General features: G+C 38.7%; 1 protein-coding gene across 9 annotated transcripts in view; it reads right to left on the reverse strand.

Moving 5' to 3' along the window:
* SCN8A (sodium voltage-gated channel alpha subunit 8) overlaps positions 1-18,479 on the reverse strand; it is a 133,702-nt gene that overhangs the window by 35,354 nt on the left and 79,869 nt on the right. For all 9 annotated transcript variants that reach the window (XM_044678706.1, XM_044678704.1, XM_044678700.1 and 6 more), the window contains 6 exons: positions 16,646-16,884; positions 11,665-11,838; positions 8,619-8,975; positions 4,596-5,063; positions 3,697-3,814; positions 2,846-3,000 (listed from right to left, as the gene is read on the reverse strand). In XM_044678706.1, coding sequence (XP_044534641.1) covers positions 2,846-3,000; positions 3,697-3,814; positions 4,596-5,063; positions 8,619-8,975; positions 11,665-11,838; positions 16,646-16,884 — 1,511 coding nt within the window. The remainder of the gene's footprint in view (positions 1-2,845; positions 3,001-3,696; positions 3,815-4,595; positions 5,064-8,618; positions 8,976-11,664; positions 11,839-16,645; positions 16,885-18,479) is intronic.

An 18,479-nucleotide genomic window follows, 5' to 3' on the forward strand; every position in this document is an offset into this window, starting at 1 on the left:
GCTCAATGAATAGGACTCCAGGTCTGGAGATGGAAGATCCTGGGTTCAAATGTGGCCTCAGATATTTCCTAGCTATGTGACTCTGAGCAAGTCACTTAACTCCAATTGTCTAGCCCTTATTGCTCTTCTGCCTTGGAACAGATACTTAGTATTAATTCTATGATAAAAGGTAAGGATTTAAATATATATATATATATTTATATATATGCACACCATAAACAAATAAATAAATGAATATGTATGTGTATATATGTATATATATATTTACATATATATATATTTAAACCCTTGCTTTTTGTCATAGAATCATATATATAAAATTTGAGGCAACAAAGAGGGAAGAGGCTACTTGCCCATGGAGTTTGTTACTCTCATGGAGAATATTTGGGGCAGAATCCTCATCCAAATGCTCCAGAGAAGAGATCCTTCAGATGCTCATTTGTGGAGGCTATCATGCTGGTTACATCAAGCCTAGGGACTTCATAAAAACCTCCTAAAGGAGACCCCCAACCACTCAAAATATCACAGCCTAACATTCCACATAAGGAAAAAGCAAGTACATAAAGAATGCCTATTGTCCAGACTCTGATATTTGGGGAATGGAGAGATCACTGAATTGATCCATCAATACCTATGTCTTAGACACTATCACCAGCCAATGAACTAAGCCCAGAACCAAACAGAAAGACAGCTGAATTGCTTTGGGGCAAATAAGAAGCACTTTTAATGACCCAAGATTCTGTCTGAAACAAAAATGCATCTTTTCAACATCAATCTGCAAACCATTGATATGTGACTTTCCATGAAATACCACAATAACCAAAGAATCAAAATTGCATGTAAGGCCAAGACAGAGATATGTGATGGAGTGGATTGCCAATGATGTAAAAAAAATCCAAGATCATTCATGAGATAAATGTTTTGGAAAGGAAGGTAGTCACAGAGTATGATCCCTGCTGCTGTAGTGGATCATGTCTGGGGTGTCATGCTCAAATCAGAGTATACCACTTTTTTCATGAAAACCAAACGAAAAAATCAATATAATTTATTCATTTTTCTTTACAAAATTTCAGCCTAGCAGTAGAAAAGAAGTATGTTAATAATGAAGATACTATATATATTGTTGACATATAGATTTTACACACTGAAATGCTACATCTCGTACCCTGAAATACCATATGTCAAGAGCTAAATCATATTAATTTAAGCTCATCAGTCAGGTTTGAAAAAAATGACTTGAGAAGTTCCTTCTTATATTTAACATATTCAATTAAAAGGCTTCCTACTAATTCATAACAATGGACTCCACTATTCATTTAAAGAGTTGTCTTCTTTGTTGGCAGTATAAAATTATTTGTACAATATAAAAATTCTGGTGAAACAAAGTTGAAGGCATTTTCTAGTGTATGCATACATTACTCACAGGGGCACTGAGGAATAGCTTAGATTTCACACTAAGTTTCTGCTGAGATTTTGTCAAAAGCAAATAGCTCAACTATAAGGCAAATAAAAAAATCACCCCCACAGCTCACTGTTGAGTTGGCTATCTTTACCGGGTAAACCTCAAGAATATATTCTTTATACATTTATAGAGAGAATAAAGGCTGAAAGAACACAGAAACATGACCTAAAAAAGGGACCGTTACTAGTTCAGAATCCTTCAAACAATACCAAATGATTTTGGAGAAATCATAAGTTCTTAATTTCAATGTTAATCTTCATTAAAACATCTCCTTTTTCTGCTATACTAACAACTACAATCGGCATAAAGAACATTGTATTTATACTCAAATGATTAAATTGTAAATTTTTGTGTATACCAGGGAGTTAACTTAAGACTCTATTATATAGTTGTGCTCCTGTTCTGGGGAGTATACCACATGTTAGAAGAGGCCATGGACCAATCGTAGAGAATCCAGAGGGAGGCAATCAGAAGGGTGAGGGACCAAGAGCTGATGCCATCTGGGTATGGGGAGGTTTAGCACCTGAAAGCCTGAGAAGTTTAGCAGGTAGAAGAGGCATCCAGGTGATGCAGTGGATAGAATGTTGCATTTGAGTCCTGCCTGGCACAATGATAAGTTATGAGATCTAGTGGAAATCACTTACTCTCTCAGTCTCACCTGTAAAATGGGGATAATAATAGCACCTAACTTACATGGTGGTTGTGAGGCCTAAAGGGGATATTTGTAAAGCATTTTGCAATCCTTAAATTTAAATTCTAGCTATTATTGTTGTTGCTATTATGGGAAGAATTCAATTCCTTCTGTTCAGCATCAGAGGGCAGAATTAGGAAGCAGGTAGAAATTGCAAAGTGGCAAAGTTAGTCTTTGGAGAAGAAGCTTCCTAAAAAAGCTTGTCAAGTGTTTTAAAATGGGAATTTGTTGGGGAATATGGGTTGTAGTGGATGGCTACTGAGGTTCTTCCTCTAAACTGTGTTCAGGGATAAGAAGTTAGACACTCTAGTGTTGCAGTTGTGATGTTGGAAGACCTAGAGGAGCACCCTGGGTGAATCATCTACGGAGGATTTCAGTAAGAATGTGGGCAAGGATTGCACAGGATGAGAAATTGGAGATCAGTTCTGATCTGCACACAGGAGGGAGTACCCAATTGATGAGGACACAAATCTTTTGAAACAGAGTGCTAGTACAGCATTATCACTTAGAAAATACTCAGTTGATGCCTACAGAATAAATGATTCAGGAGAAAGACAAGACAGCTTTGTTCCCATTGCTTCCAAGCAATCTGAAAATAGTTATTTGAGTTATCTTTTTAGCTCCCTGCTCTGATGATGCTCCTATCAGCTTTCTATGGCTATCACCCTTTCCCAGAGTCCCCTTGAACTTACCAGAGCACCACTGCTCAGCAGAATCATGAAGATGATGAAGGTCTCAAACCAGTTGTGTTCTACAATAAGGAAGCAGGTTTTCCGTAGGATCCACCAGGACTTACCCAGGCCATCCTCAATATTGACCTGGCAACATTTGAACCTCTGGACACAGCCTGACACCACAGGGAGAAATATGTCAGAGGGAAAAATGTGTCTGACCCAGAGGTACCTTCCTATGTCTCAGCTAGGCCATATTTTACCATCGCATCAGGAGTATAATGGCAAAGTTCAGAGATGAGTGCACCCCACTGCATGTAACTGCCAAAATAATATGACCATGTCTCTCTCCTGCTCCACAGATTCCACTGGTTCCCTTTGACCCCTGGGACCAAGTAGAGACTCCTTTTCTCTTTGATATTTAAAGCCCTCCCAACTTGGCTCCTCTTCAGGATTTACATACTCTGTAGGGAAGCCAAACTGGCCTTCTAGTTGCTCTTTGAACAATATTTCATTTCCCAATGCCATGCTTGGCTAAGTGTTGGAAGAAGCCTTTTTACAATTGGGAAGGAGTGGGGATGAGAAAAAAGCAGGAATGGCCTCCATGGACTAAGCCCATCAATACATGGTTTTGTATGGTGATGAATGAACAGAGAAAAGCAGAGAGGAATCACATGGGAGAAACAGTACTGGCTTCCCTTCTAAAGGCCTGTGCTTTCATCTTCTTGGAAGCCGTTCTTCCTAAATGGACTATTCTGATTTCTCCACTATTCATGACTAGTCTCCTCCAACTCTTATGTGGCACTGACAGCATATTTGGGGACCCTTCTCTCCCAACCCCCAAATCAAGTTACATCCAGATCCTCACGTACCTTCTGTGAAGCAGGCATCTGGGTCCAAGTATTCCTCAGGTTGCTCCACAGGGACTTCCTCCACTTCTGGTTTGATATCAATAGTGCTCCCTTCTGAGGAACTGGTATCATCCAGTTTCTAGTTTCACAACAAAGAGGAAATGCAGATAAAAGTTCCTCTACTCCACTTGGCATACAACATGGACCATATATTGAAAAGAATTTTTAAAAAAGCCTTACCTCTGTCTTAGAATCAATACTAAGTATCAGCTCCAAAAGAGTGGTAAGGGCTAGACAATGAGGGCTATAAGAGATTTGCCCAGGGTCACACAGCAAGGAAGTGTCTGATGCTAGGTTTGAACCCAGGACCTCTTGTTTCCAGGGTTAAATCTATACACCTAGGAGTCCCCAGATAGAATTCTAACACGCATTCCTATTCCCCAATACTATTACTGTTAATGAATTATGGTTAAACAATTACAGTGATGCCCTGAGAGTTTCCTAGTCTTCTCCTTGTTGATATGGTATGGATGGTATAACATTCATGTCAATAAGGCATACAAAAGATGAAGCCCCAATCCACAGCTAATCTCCTTCCAGATTAGGCTTAGGGGTTCAGCTCTATTAAAAAAGTAGAACTCTTGAAAAGCCCGGTCAACTCTGGAAAGGGTTTTACAGGTCATTTAGTCAAGCCTCTCAATATGATCTCAGTTACTTCTGACCTGGAAGACCCAGAGAAGACTGAGGTGGATAAATAGAGGATGGCCTTGCAAATTCCCAAATGAATTAAGATTTTTAACCTCACCCAAATCCCCTAGAACTAGCCCAGAGCTAAAGCAGCTAGTAAAGAAGGGGAGAAATCAGGCCCCTTTGCCTTTGAACCAATGGCTTCCATGACAGGACAACCCCCTGGTTCTTACATCTTTGCTGCCCTCAGGATCCGACTCGCTGCTGACATCTTCAGTATTGAGATTTTCAAAGTCAGACTCGCCCACAGCAATGGGGACCCGCACAGTTAGGTTAGGGTTGTTGATGAATGACATGTGGTCCTCATCAATTATATACTTCTCCACACTACTACCAATACCACTCGTGGTACCATTGCCATTCTTCTGGTAGTCACCATTTCGGTGGATGTCAGCCCCAGTGTGGTTGGCAATACAGTTGGCCTTTTTGTCATATAGCTCATCAAGCGGCTTTACTTCATCAGCTTCACGTTTGAAGTGGGTCTGAACAAAGGCGTGCACTTTCACCTTAATCCAGGCCACCCCCTTCTTAATGCGGATGACAGAGATCTGAAGGTTGTTCATTTCTCCATCATCATCTGTGGCAGCCAGGTTGTCAGCACTGAAAGAGCTTAGAAGCAAGGCTAGAAACAGATTCAGCACCTGCAGTGAGTGGGAGAAGAAGAAAGGACCATGGATGCCAAACAGGTCAAGGTCAGTGTTTCCAAACATATTTACTAAATCTGTCCAGGCTTGGAAGTCATGGGATTAAGTCAAGTCAATTATTTTATTAAAACCAACTGTGCAGAACATATGAACAAGTACTAAAGAAAAAGGAGCTCCCTGAAGAACCTACAACTGTCTTTTCTCTCTCTGATAGCTTATATAGGCCCTTAATGTTTGTTCTTTAAAAATTACCCTTACAAGTTATCATTGTGTATGTGTGTGTGTGTATGTGTGTGTGTGTGTGTGTGTGTGTGTGTGATGTGTGTATGAGAGAGAGAGAGAGAGAGAGAGAGAGAGAGAGAGAGAGAGAGAGAGAGAGAGAGAGAGAGAGAGAGAGAACAATGTGCATCCCCTTACTTTCTGGGCCAAAATCCTTGTAAAAGCTGTCTTCTCTCTTTGCCTCCCACCTTCTGCAATATGGTTTCCTGCATGATCATTTCACTTTTTTAGAAGTCATCAAGGATCTCTCCTTTGCCAAATCTGATGGTCTTTTCTTATTGCATATCCTTGCTGACCTCTCTGCAGCGGCTGGCTCTGTTACCCTGCCAGATCCTCTCTCCTCTCAGAGTTTTTCCGATGCTGCTCTCTGGGTTCTCTTTCTACCTGTCTGATTAGTCCTTCTCCATCTCCCTTCCTCCTCAGCATTCACAATATATGTCCTAACTGTGGACATCTTCTGAGACTCCATCTTGGATTCACTTCCCTCTCTCTCTCTATATATATATATATACTCTCTCAGTGACCTCATCAGTTCTCATGGGTTTAATTATCATCTCATGGATCCTGCTTACTTCCAGGGTCAAACATAAAATCCTCTGCTTGGCATTTAAAACCTTTTACAACCTACTCAGCCCACTTTTTTCAGCCTTTTATATATGACTTCCCTCCATGAACACTTTGGGTTGGCCAAATCAGCCTTCTTACTGTTCCCTATGCACAGAATCCCACCTTCTGCTGCTGCAGCTTTGCCCTGGCTGGTTGCCCCCTAGGCTAGTTCTTTCAGAATCCCTATTTCTTCCAAGGCCTTAAATTGATGTGAATCAAGTAGCACTGCTTCCATGCAGCCATTCCTTATCCCCTTGACTGCTGGTGTCTTTTTCTCACAATTGCCCTCTCTCTATCTGTTCACATCATCTCTCCTGGCCAGAATGGAGGCTTCTTGAGAAAATGGAACATCTTCATTTTTGACTTTCTATTACCAGTGCTTGTTTAGCATACACACAATAGGTTCTCAATAAAATGCTTATTGGTTATACATCACACCTTCTACTAAGATACCACAGCTTCCTACAAAACTGAAAAGCCTTCTGATAGAGGCTTGTTAACAGACCAAGGATCAACCTAAAAATTCCAAATACTATCCATTTTAGATATGGAGGACTTCTGTCTTGACTCAATGGAGGGAATACATAGGCTGATAAAATCACAAACCTTTAAAAAAGTAAAAAAAATGTTCCCACTATCTAGAACCCAGTCATTTAGTAATCTCACCAATTTAAAACACCATGGAGAAAGTAACCAAAAAAGGCTTCTGAGCAGCCGAAACAGGAATCACAAAATCAGTACATTAGCTTCTAGCACCTTACCCACAGGACAGCTCCACTGGTCTTTACTTTGAGCCTATTTGACTTTCTTTATAATTCTAAAAGGTTGGTTAAGCTGCTTTCCTAATCCACAGCAGTTAGAAGGGAGTTTTATAAGTAGGTACTGAATAGGGGCAGAAGAAATAAATGATAGCAGGGAAGGAGACATACAACTATGAAACACTGATATAAAGTCTTCAAAAAGGACAGATGTTTGGGCCCCTCCTTGAGGCTAGATGTACAGTAGCCATAGCTATGGTCCTGAGTCACAAAGGGCTGGATTCTCTTTGGGGTACTCCAGTTAAGAAAGCAAGGAAATACATAATAGATTTTAGAAGATTTTCATTTAAAAATCTTTCAATTTCTGTCTTGGTACAAAAGGTGAAATCACCAGCTATTTGAGAAATGCTGATTCATCAATGACTGCTTTAGGACATAATCTCAGCATGCAAAATTACTTGAGTATTACAGTTGTCAAGAGAATCAGATAAATTTAGTCCTTCAGAAAAAGCTTCTTAAAGATGGAGTTTTGTGTTACATTGTCTGTCTCTTTCCTGTTGGAGGGCCACCACCCTAATTCAGGTTCATTCTGAATTCAGTGTTATCATCTCTCTCCAATACTATTTCTACAGCCTCTTGCTTAGTCTCCCTGCCTCCACTCTCCCTTCTCCAGGCCACGCTCCACATAGATGATGGCCATGGTTCAACATAACTTATCTCCTAGGACTTAGGTCAAAAACAAATACCTCTGGCATCAAAAGTTCTCTGCAACCTGGCTCCAGGTCTAGTCTGCCTCATTTATCCTTTACATGCCCTGCACTCTAGCCAAAATGAACCTTCTTGCATTTTCTCACCCAACACATTTCTCAGCCTGGGTGGTCCCTCTGGCTGGGATGAACTTCCTCCTCAGCCTTACCTCTCAGAATCCCTCCTTTAATTTCCAAGCTCAAGTCAAAGGTCTTTCCTGATCTCAATAGGAATCAAAGATGAAACAGTAAGCACTCCACTGTTTTAGCCTCAGAACCCAGGGTCAGCTCCATGTCATGATGGGGGCCAGGAGAGGGGCTTTAGAAGAGCTAATAAAAATGGTGACCACTTCTATTGAATTCTACTGAATCCAGGCCCAGTGTTCTATCCATTGTGATCCTAGGTCTCAGGCACCAAGGCTTATGTGACAGGCACACTGTCTATAGAAGCCATTCTAATTTTTCTTAACCTTATGTCTTAGAATCCATACTAAATATCAATTCCAAGGCAGAAGAGCAACAAGGGCTGGGCAATTGGAATTAAATGACTTGCCCAGGGTCACTCAGCTAGGAAGTGTCTGAGGCCAAATTTGAACCCAGGCCCTCCCATCTCCAGGTCTTGCTTTCTATTCACTGAGTCACCTAGCTGCCTCCCTCTAATTCTTAAGGAAATACAAATCCTATAAAGTAGTCCGAGGAAGGTTATGTTGGTAGCTATGTGTATAGGGAGTGGGTCAAGAGGAACTCATTAAAAGCCAAGAGGCTTCAAAAGAAACTAGAAGAGAGTAGGAGAATACACCCACAGTGATGAGTACAGTGCAGGTAAATAATGGAACTAGAATAACAGAATCTCAGAACTATTAAGGAATTTTAAGGTCCTTTAGTCTAACCCTTTCTGCAGCATCCCTCTCCAGTGATGGGACACTCACTATCTGATGAAGTAGCCCATTTTACATTCAGTGAAGCCCCAAGAAATACCATGATGGCATAGTCAAAGGGTCTATTTATTCTGTGTCAGGTTCCCTGTGAACATGGTAAAAAGCAAAGACCAGGAATGGCTGCCATTTTGGTAGGCAGCAGAGTCTTAGCATGGGAGGGTTTTAGAGCAAGGGGAGGGAGTGACACCTAGGTCAAAGAAAAGAGATCCATAAAGTGATACTAACCACCAAGTTGCCAATGACCATCACCATCATGAAGACAATGAGGCACATGGCCTGACCTGCCACTTCCATGCAATCCCACATGGTTTCAATCCACTCCCCACACAACACGCGGAAGACGATGAGAAAGGAATGAAAGAAGTCGTGCATGTGCCATCGAGGGAGCACACAGTCTTGGTTGATCTTACAGACACACTCCTTGTAGCTCTTCCCAAACAGCTGCATCCCCACCACAGCAAAGATGAAGACAATGATTGCCAGCACCAGGGTCAGGTTGCCTAGGGCACCCACTGAGTTCCCAATAATCTTGATCAGCATGTTCAAGGTGGGCCAGGATTTGGCCAATTTGAAGACTCGGAGCTAATAAAGAAAGAAAGAAAATCCACCAAAAGAACAAATTGTATTCAATTTCTTTCTCACCAGTCCTAGTTAATAAAATAATAAAGTGGGAAAAGAATCAAGTGCTCTCAGCAGTTGACATAGAGAATCTTGGTACAAAATGGAAAATGTACAAAAGGAAAAACTGAGGCAGTGGGCAGGGAAATGACTAGATTTCCTTTTGCAATGAGTTTATTGTAGATATAAAACTCAGGAATCCTACTCTCAAGACTGGGTTTCACCTATAGGTCAGGTTACCTCACTCAAATCTAAACACAAACAAGGAATTTTCCCATGGATGCTTTACTTGAAAAGACAAAGGAAGGGTCATAGGAAATGGGCAGTTTTGGGGGAAGCCAAGTCCACTGGCATAGTAAAGAGAGATTTCTTACCTACCTAAAAAAATTTTAGGAGAGAAAAATCAATAATTATGGTCAATTTTCAATGTTCATAGACATAATTTACCATGATACACATTTCTTGCTTTGCTAGTATTTTCCTAGTGAAACAGCTTGACATAATATATAGGATATTAGACTTGGAGTCAGGAAGACCTGAGTTCTAGTTCAGCCTTTAGCAGTCAGTAGCTTTGTGATGTTGGGCAAGCCCTTTAACTTTTCTATGTGCCAAGCCACTCTCTCAGATTATGAAGCTGCAGGAAAGGCATAGACAGATGCACATTCCTCTCTAGGAGTCCATCATACCAATGAAATCACAGGACTGAATAACAAAAAATTAATAATATGCATTATTAATAACCTCAGTATTTTATCTGAATATGTAAAATTGGTAACATTTTATACTTAGATTTCTAAAATAAAGGATTTTGAGGCTATGTTTAAAAATCTAATTTTACAACCAAAGAGAAAAGAACAGTCTCTTTTCTCATGTGTTAAAAAGTCAAAACACTAAAATGAAAACAAAAGTTGAAATCTTTGTGATAAAACATCCTCAAAGCTTAAGGAGTGGGGGAATCAATGGAGATTGGTTCAGAATCCTATCAATGGGCATTTATTTAGTTATTTGATATATACCAAGTACTTTACACACATCATTTTATTTTAGCCTCTCTACTACCCTGTGAAGCAGGTAACTTAAGGAATTCTCATTCTGGAGAAGGAAAATGAGGCTCAGAAAGGGTAAAGACTTGCACAGTCACAGACAACTACTGTCAGTGGTGGGATTTGAACCCAAGTCTTATTGCCTCAAACAACCTTATGTCAAGTTGCTACAGAAGGCAGATAACTGTCAACTTCAAAATGAATGATGGGAACACATTTGGATGAGCTTTACATTGCTGTTCTATATTAAAACTAAAAGAAACTGAGCCATAGAAAATAATAATCATCTGCTATTGTCGACATAGAATTTTTTGGTATAAATAAAATGTAAAAAATTCGAGTAAAAATAACAATTTAAATAATTAGCTAGGAGGAGACATAACAAATTTGATAATCTTTGTCTTTTGCTAGATAATACTTGAATCTACTTTGAAAAGCAAGTAGGTTTTCCTATGTTTATACTCTACATATCTATCTTAGAAGGTCTACACTGGATCTCAACCAAAGAGTCAAAGAGAAACCTTGGAAATTATGTGGATGTCTTATTCTCCATTAGGTTTATTGGACTCCCCATTGAAGAGGACTTCAATGTCTTTAATTTCAAATGCTAAGGCATTTCTCCAAAGGATAAAAGTAATTTAGCCAAAAATAGTCTATGACTATTCAGAGAAAATAGGAACTGAATTTTCTATCCAACTTGGCATGCCTCAGCTTTTTAAGGGATTCTTTGAGGTATCATTTCCACCTGGCCAAGTTTTAGACAACTTTCCAGAGCAAACTTACCAGTTATTCTTTAAGAGATACAATTTGGTCATTTAACCATTTCTTATTAAAGAAAAAAAAGTATTCTTCATAGCTAAAGATATAGGAATGTTAAAGACAAATATTAAAATCAACTTCCTATTTCAAATATTACTCGATCCCATTTTATAGGTGAGGTAATCAACTTAGAAAGAGTATGAAACTGTCATCTCTTAGCAGAGAAAAATCCATAACATTTAAGGGGAATGATTGGCTGAAGATAAAGATTCCTAATCCAGGGTCCAAGACCTTCTTAGGGATCCAGATAAATTTCAGAGAGTCAGTGAATTTGAATGGGAAAATGATCATATCTATATTTGCAGCATAACTGCTTTCCTTTGCAATCCTATGTATTTAAAAACATTATTCTGAGTAGAGGTGAATCAACTCTAACAGACTGCTAAAGGGGTCCATGGTACTAAAAAGGTTAAGAACCCCTGGGCTACGAGAAAAAATATCTAAGATCACCTTTTAAAAAACGCATGTTTAGCTGTCAGTTATAAAGAGAAAGCAATGCCTATTTTAAGGAACTACTAAAAAAAGAATTTATGCCTGCAGCTCAATTTTGCAAAGAAACTAAAAGATTGGATATTAGGCAGTAAACATAAGTTTGGAAGATCTTTGTAACTAACTCTCAAATTGGAAAAGGGATTAAGAATTTGGATTGGATGAATTTAGAGGACCTTTTCAACTCTTGGATTCTGGAGGTAAAATATAATATAGGAATTCTGAGGTTATCAGATTTGACTTTCATAAAAGGTAAGAAGAAGATAATAAATTTTTAAAGAAAATGAAGAAATTTAGAATACCAAACGGAAAGATCTCAGCACTGAAAGCCCCTCCACGTCTGCTAGACTGAGTTCCATTAAACTGAGGGAGACTATAAATCCGTCAAAAATGTTCCAACCTTCTTGGAAATAATAGTAAGGATCCATGGCTATGAGCTTCAGAAACATTTCTGCTGTGAAAATTCCAGTGAAAACCTAGGGAAGAGAGAAAGAGAAAGGAAGGACAAGAGGGTAAAACACAGAATTAAAATAGAATGCTTTTATTGTTTACCTTTAAACATAAACTTGTCCAAGAAACATCATGATGATCCCTTCAATCTTATCCCTGCCACTGCCCAAAAATACTCATCTTTACTTGGCTCCCAGAGTCACCTGAAATCCAATATGGTGAAGAAAAAGTTTTGCTTTTTTCTCCTGAAGCCTTCCCTCCACTCCATTTTCCCACATTTATTGACAAAGCTATCATTTCAGTCATTATCTCTCAACCTTAAAAGCTGGTCTTACAACTTTACTTTGGTTCAAAAACATCACGTATTCTAATAGAGAATAATTTCCTTTCTTTACATCAGCCTCTCAGATCCCTTGTTCACACCTGTTTACAGTCAATTCATGGAGAAATTCAGGCTTCTTAGAGGCTGAACCCTTTCCTTCCCCCTTACTCCCATAGCAATTATGTAAAATAAGTTGATGTGTTGAATCTGTGGCTGAAACTGTGATTTTTGACTGAGGTATCAGCTTCCAGTATCTAAGAATTTGCAGTGCTGGTAGATGCTTTTGATAAATGCTTGGCAGCTGACTGATCGGGGAACATGTATTACAACTAATCATATAAGAGGAATAATATTTTTCCATTTAAAGTCTAATTCTTTCATTCATTCATTCATTCATTCATTCATTCATTTTTAAGTCCTTACCTTCCTTCTTGGAATCAATACTGTGTTTTTGTTCCAAGGCAGAAGAGAAGTAAAGACTAGGCAATAGGGGTTAAATGACTTGTCCAGGGTCACACAGCTAGGAAGTGTCTGAGGTCATATTTGAACCCAGGACCCCTGGTCTCTGGGCCTGATTCTCAATCCACTGAGCCACCTAGTTGTCCCAAAGTCCAACTCTTATAAAAACTTGTTGTTGGGGGGCAGCTGGTTAGCTCAGTGGATTGAGAGCCAGGCCTAGAGATAGGAGGTCCTGGGTTCAAATCTGGCCTTAGACACTTCCTAGTAGGGCAAGTCACTTAAACCGCATTACCTAGCCCTTAACCCTCTTCTGCCTTAGAACCGATACACAGTATTGATTCCAAAATGGAAGTGTTTTAAAGAAAACAAAACATGTTGTTGATGGCTAGGACTCTCTCCAATCTCAAAGCATCTCATCTTTGATGAGACTAAAATGTAATTAATGTAGGGTGAGCTATGATTGAATGAACTATAATATGTTTAAGGTGACATTATTTTCACAGAACAAGGAGACTAAAAAAAGGAGTCAAGAATGCAGAATCATGAGGCAAGAGAGAGCTCACACTGCATTTTGACCACTAGGACAATCCCCTCTTTAGTCAAATGGGTGAAATGTCCCCTAAGATACTCCTAGGCCCGGGAGTTTGCACCACCCTCCTTCTTCCCAGCTCCCCAAAACCCAGAGTAAGTCCTCTGCTTGGGGGTTCCCCTTTTATACCCCGGTTCCAACCATCCTCAACTGCCCTTGCCTTCTTGGGATTCCAATGCATGCACCCCAGTAAGATTCTTAGCCTATAAATATATGAACAGATCTTGGCCTAAGAGTGTGATTGTGAATGTGAAGATGACTGTACCAACCTAGAAATGATGGATTTCAGAGAAATTCAGAGACATAGGGGATGACTTATAGGAACTGGTGCAGAGTAAAGAAAGAAGAACCAGAAGAAAAATGTACACCATGAAATAATGAACAAAATATGAAATGAATGAAGAAATAAAAGTTTGATCTCCTGGGCATATCAATTTATTAAACAATGCATGCCACTGCCCAACAAATCAAGGCCAAATCCTTTCCTTAGTTTAGGACTGCACCCTAAAAACAGGGAGAGATAGACATTAAAAATGATCACATAAGGCCAATTAATTAAAAAGAGACAATACAACATTTGGCAATCTGATTTCTAATTAGAGTAAAGATTAGGGACTTTCCAAGTTTGAAGGGGGAGAATGAGCAGATACAATTCCCTGAATTCAGGAAAAAAGGGGTTCTACTCCTCCCCAAGCATCTGTAAATAATCAAAAGGACATAGAAACAGTAACTGTTTGATCAGTGTGGGGTCAGTTATCAGATAAGACATATGGGTTGCTTGAGAAGTACAACTATGAGAAAATTCCTCTCATGAATCTTAGGATCTGATTTAATTTCTGATCAACGTAACTTTACTCCTCAGTTAAGGGTCTAAACAGCAGGCACAAGTTTTCCAGCCACACAGGGTTAGGTTGAAACAATACAATTAGGTTTTCTCTCAATTTTCATAGTCGAATAAATTTTTTTTTCATAAAACAAATTGAAATAGGCCCATAATTGAATAGAAAGGGAATTAAACTAGCTCCAGAATTAAGTCATAAGACAGAGCCAGCGTGGTTCATTCAGTTCCCACAATTAACCACTTATACTGTCCTAATCCTCTCAATTCCTCCAATTTTCTCATAATTTCCCCCTTTTTGATTTGGGAGAGTTCTGTTGCTTTTCTTTTTTTAAAACTCTTCTTTGCTATCTTGGAATTTGTACAAAGTATCAATTCCAAAACAGAAGAGTGGTAAAGGCTAGATAATTTGGGTTAAGTAACTTGTCCAGGATCACACAGCTAAGCAATGTCTAAAGTCACATTTGAACCCAGGTCCTCCCAATTCCAGTCTTGGTGCTCTAGCCCCTGTGCTACCTAGCTGTCCTGTGTTGCCTTCTTAACTCCCTAGTCAAAAATCACTTATAACCAAATTGTTCTTCAGTTATTATTATTAGTACTTCATTGCAAAGACTACAATAATGTAAAAGAAAACAAGATTCAAATGTAGCTAAACCCATATTAAACACAATGACAATAAAGGTCTTTGAAAATGGATGAAACATATTTCCTTTCTCTCTGGAGAAAAGTAGGGAGTTCTGTGGCTACATGATATTGCAAATACCATCAGACGTTTTTGCTATATTCTTTTATTTTTCTCTACTTCTTTGTTACAAAGAAGATTTCTATGGTGAGGCTGGCTATATTTCCAGAAATGATTGTGATGTGAAAACAAAAGATAACAATAAAACTTCTTTAAAAATTCCTTGGAGAACTGAGATCCTATGGACCTCTTTAAAATAGAGAAAAATAAAGGCATGGATGGGGGTGGGAAGATGCAAAAACAAAGGTTAGAAAGGCAGAAACTCTCTGTTATTTCATCTCTAACAGAAACATGGGCTTTTTATAATTTTTTGTGACATTCTATATCATAAAGGTACTATAGTTAAGTAAAATTTATGGAGTATTTATTTAATAAGTAATATGTAGAACTGGTTAAACAGAGCCTGTAGTCTCCAACTTACAGGCTGATTCGTTTTCATCTGGCACATTAAGAGTTCAATCCTGAATAATAAGAATTCACATGGGCTGTCAAAACAACAAATCTTCACCATAGTTAGGAGACCTCTAAATTAGCTTTATTATGCTCTCAGGTTACAGGCTGGGGAAGCCACTGAGGCAGCTCCAGGTGGCAGGCTTTTGGGTCAATTAGTCACAAACAGCCATTCCCAAACTCTTCTGAATATCATACCTGATGACAAGCGAGGCTCTGGGAGAATATTAGAATACTAATGACATTTTCCTTATAGAATATTAAATGCAGAATTTTATATAAAATTTTTTATACAATGCAACATTTTTCCCAATCCAAAAACAGGCCTGAACTCCAAAATTCCTTAACTTCCCTTTGTTTCTGAGGGTATTCTATGCTACCAGACATCCTCAAAGAAACATAAATGGATTAATTTCATACATTTCAAATTTAGACAATCTTCTATGGCCAAATTAGTTTGAGAAACACTAATTTAGAACAGCAGTACCCTTTTATAATGCTAGTTTTTGGGGACAGAACTAACATCCCCTTTCTATGCCCAAAAAACTAAATTAAATCTCAATTGTATGTGATATTTTAGGGAACATTACCCAATTTGAAGTATAACCAAATTTATGCAATAAGCTGCATTATCAGAGGATTCTATCTTATTTTAAGATTTTTCTGATGCCACTCCTTAGGAATGACTGAAATCAGATGATCTATCTCCTTTGGTCAAAAAAGTTTTACAATTAATTGGAGTAGTGCCAACTTAATTTGTTCAATAATGGAGACAAACAGAGTATAGATAATCCAAACCACTTCTATTTGACTTCAGAATACATCATATAATTTTTTCTCCCTCAGCATATTTATCTTCCTAATTACATCTCAGGCTCAGGCTAACATTACAATGAATTTGGTATGGATGAGATTCTGGTGGCTCATAAGCTAGAAGGCAAAATAAAACCACTCTGGGTTAATTATTTGCCCTAGGTAATCCCTTTATGGGTAGTCAAGAGTTGACTGGGAAAAAAGCAAGCCATAGTACCATTTGATGCACAGAAGCACCCTGGTCTGTGGCATTTGCTACTAAAATTTAGAAGAAAAATTGTTTTTGTGGGCTGGGATACATTTAGAAGAGACAGAGAGGACGAGAACCCTTGGTTCTCTGGTTCCTGAAACCAAACCTCATGCCTTCCACTCTACCACCAAAGCAGCTTTATGAAACATCTCTAAAATGCTTCAAAGAGAGGAAGGAGTCAAAGGATCACCAAGTCTCCTAGAATGGCCGTGACTACACCAGCCTTCCAATTAATTATTATTTTCTTTTCTACCAATCCTAGTCCCTCAGCCAAGCATAGTGACCAGTAGACACCAAGAAAGGATATCCTCTATAGGATAAAGATAAACCATGTTTAAACAACTGATCAGGAGACAGGGCTCTACCTTACCAGATTTCCTACAGCCAAGACGTGTTCAAAGTGTGGTGTCATGGGATGATGCTCCATGGCCATAAACAGGGTGTTCAGGACAATGCAGATGGTAATGGCCAAGTCCACAAAAGGGTCCATAACAATCATGTTCACGATCTCCTTTAGTTTGATCCAGTAGGGGTGGCATTCCCAGATGAGGAAAGTGTTGGCGAATTTGTACCAGCATGGAGGACACTTTCTTTGAGACTCTTCTAACTCTATAGCAGGTTAAGAACAGAGGGAACACCTCTCAATAAGGCAGAGAAAAAAAAGAAAGCCACTACTGGTGATAATAAATTATAACACTGAATTGATAATGCATGAGCTTCCCTGATCTTCTAGGAAGAGAAACTATCACACCTTAAGACCCCAAATGATTTTCATGGGAGCAAACTCTCTCCTCAACATACTTTGTTTCACTGAATGGAAAGAATCAGAATGATCAGCACAAGATTACATATAAACACACACCACTAATATAATTTGCTATTCAGTCATTTTCAGTCATATCATACTCTTCAGGACCCCATATGGGGATTTCTTGGCAAAGATACCAGAGTGGTTTTCTGTTTCCTTCTTTAGCTCATTTTATAGATGGAGAAACTGAGGCAAAAAGGTGACACAGCTAGTAAGTGCCTAAGGCCAGATTTGAACTCAGGAAGATGGGTCTTCCTGACTCCTGATCTGGTATTCTATCCACTGCATCACCGAGCTGCCCAGTGCCATGTTAAGCAAAAGAGAAAGACAATCAAATGAAAAAAAATATTTAATGAATGCCAAATACATGAAGACACAGTGTTAGGTGCTAGGGAAAAAGTTGAAAATTGAGAATTGATTCCAGACCTATATAAGTTTTTGGGGAAGGATTAAAAAAAAAAGGTCATTGACTTGTTTTTACATCATCCATGCTTCTCAAGCTCTCTTTACTCTTTCTCTTGCATAGACATTCATTATACAAAAATGAATGAGGAGAAATTTTTTTAGCAAAAGAAACCAGCACCAACCAAGTTCAACTGTATATGTAATGTCCCACAATTGTAAGTCTTCCACCTCTATAAAGAAGATAAGGAGTTAAAGTCTCATTACTTCTTTGGAGTCATAATTACACAGCATTCCATTTAGATTTTTTGACATTTTCCCTATTCATTATAATGACTATGAATGCTATTGTATTGGTTCACCTTATTTCACTTTGTATATGTTTACATCTTCCTAAGCTTCTTCATATTTGATGTTTCTTATGTTTCCATTATGTTCATGGAAGACAATTTATTTAGTCATTCCTCAATCAATGGTCATCTATATTGTTTCCAGTTCTTTGCTACTGGAAAAAGTAACTTCTTAAAAAAATAACCTTCTTATAGGTTGGGGTGGACATGATTGGGGATGTAGACTCGAAACTACCACACCAATGCAACTAACAACAATTCAGAAATAGGTCTTGATCAATGACACATGACAAAACCAGTGGAAATGTGCATCGGCCATTGGTGGTGGTGGGGAGTTTGCGGGGGGTGAAGGGGAAAGTAGGAGCATGAATCATGTAACCATGTTAAAAACGAATATTAATAAATGTTTAAATAAAAAAAAAGATTCTAAGAAAAAAAATAACCTTCTTAAGTATTCTGCTATACATGAGACATTTTATCCCTGACCTTGGAGTGTGTGCCTGGCAAAGGGATCTTGATGTCAAAGGATCTGGCCATTTAATCATTTCTTAGAATAACTTCAAATTGTTTTCCAGACTGGTTGGATGAAAATAGCTCTACCAGCAGGGTATTAGTATGTTATATTTTCTACATATTCCTCCAAC

Source organism: Gracilinanus agilis, chromosome 5, assembly GCF_016433145.1.
Source record: "Gracilinanus agilis isolate LMUSP501 chromosome 5, AgileGrace, whole genome shotgun sequence".
In the NCBI taxonomy this organism is placed as follows: Eukaryota; Metazoa; Chordata; class Mammalia; order Didelphimorphia; family Didelphidae; genus Gracilinanus; species Gracilinanus agilis.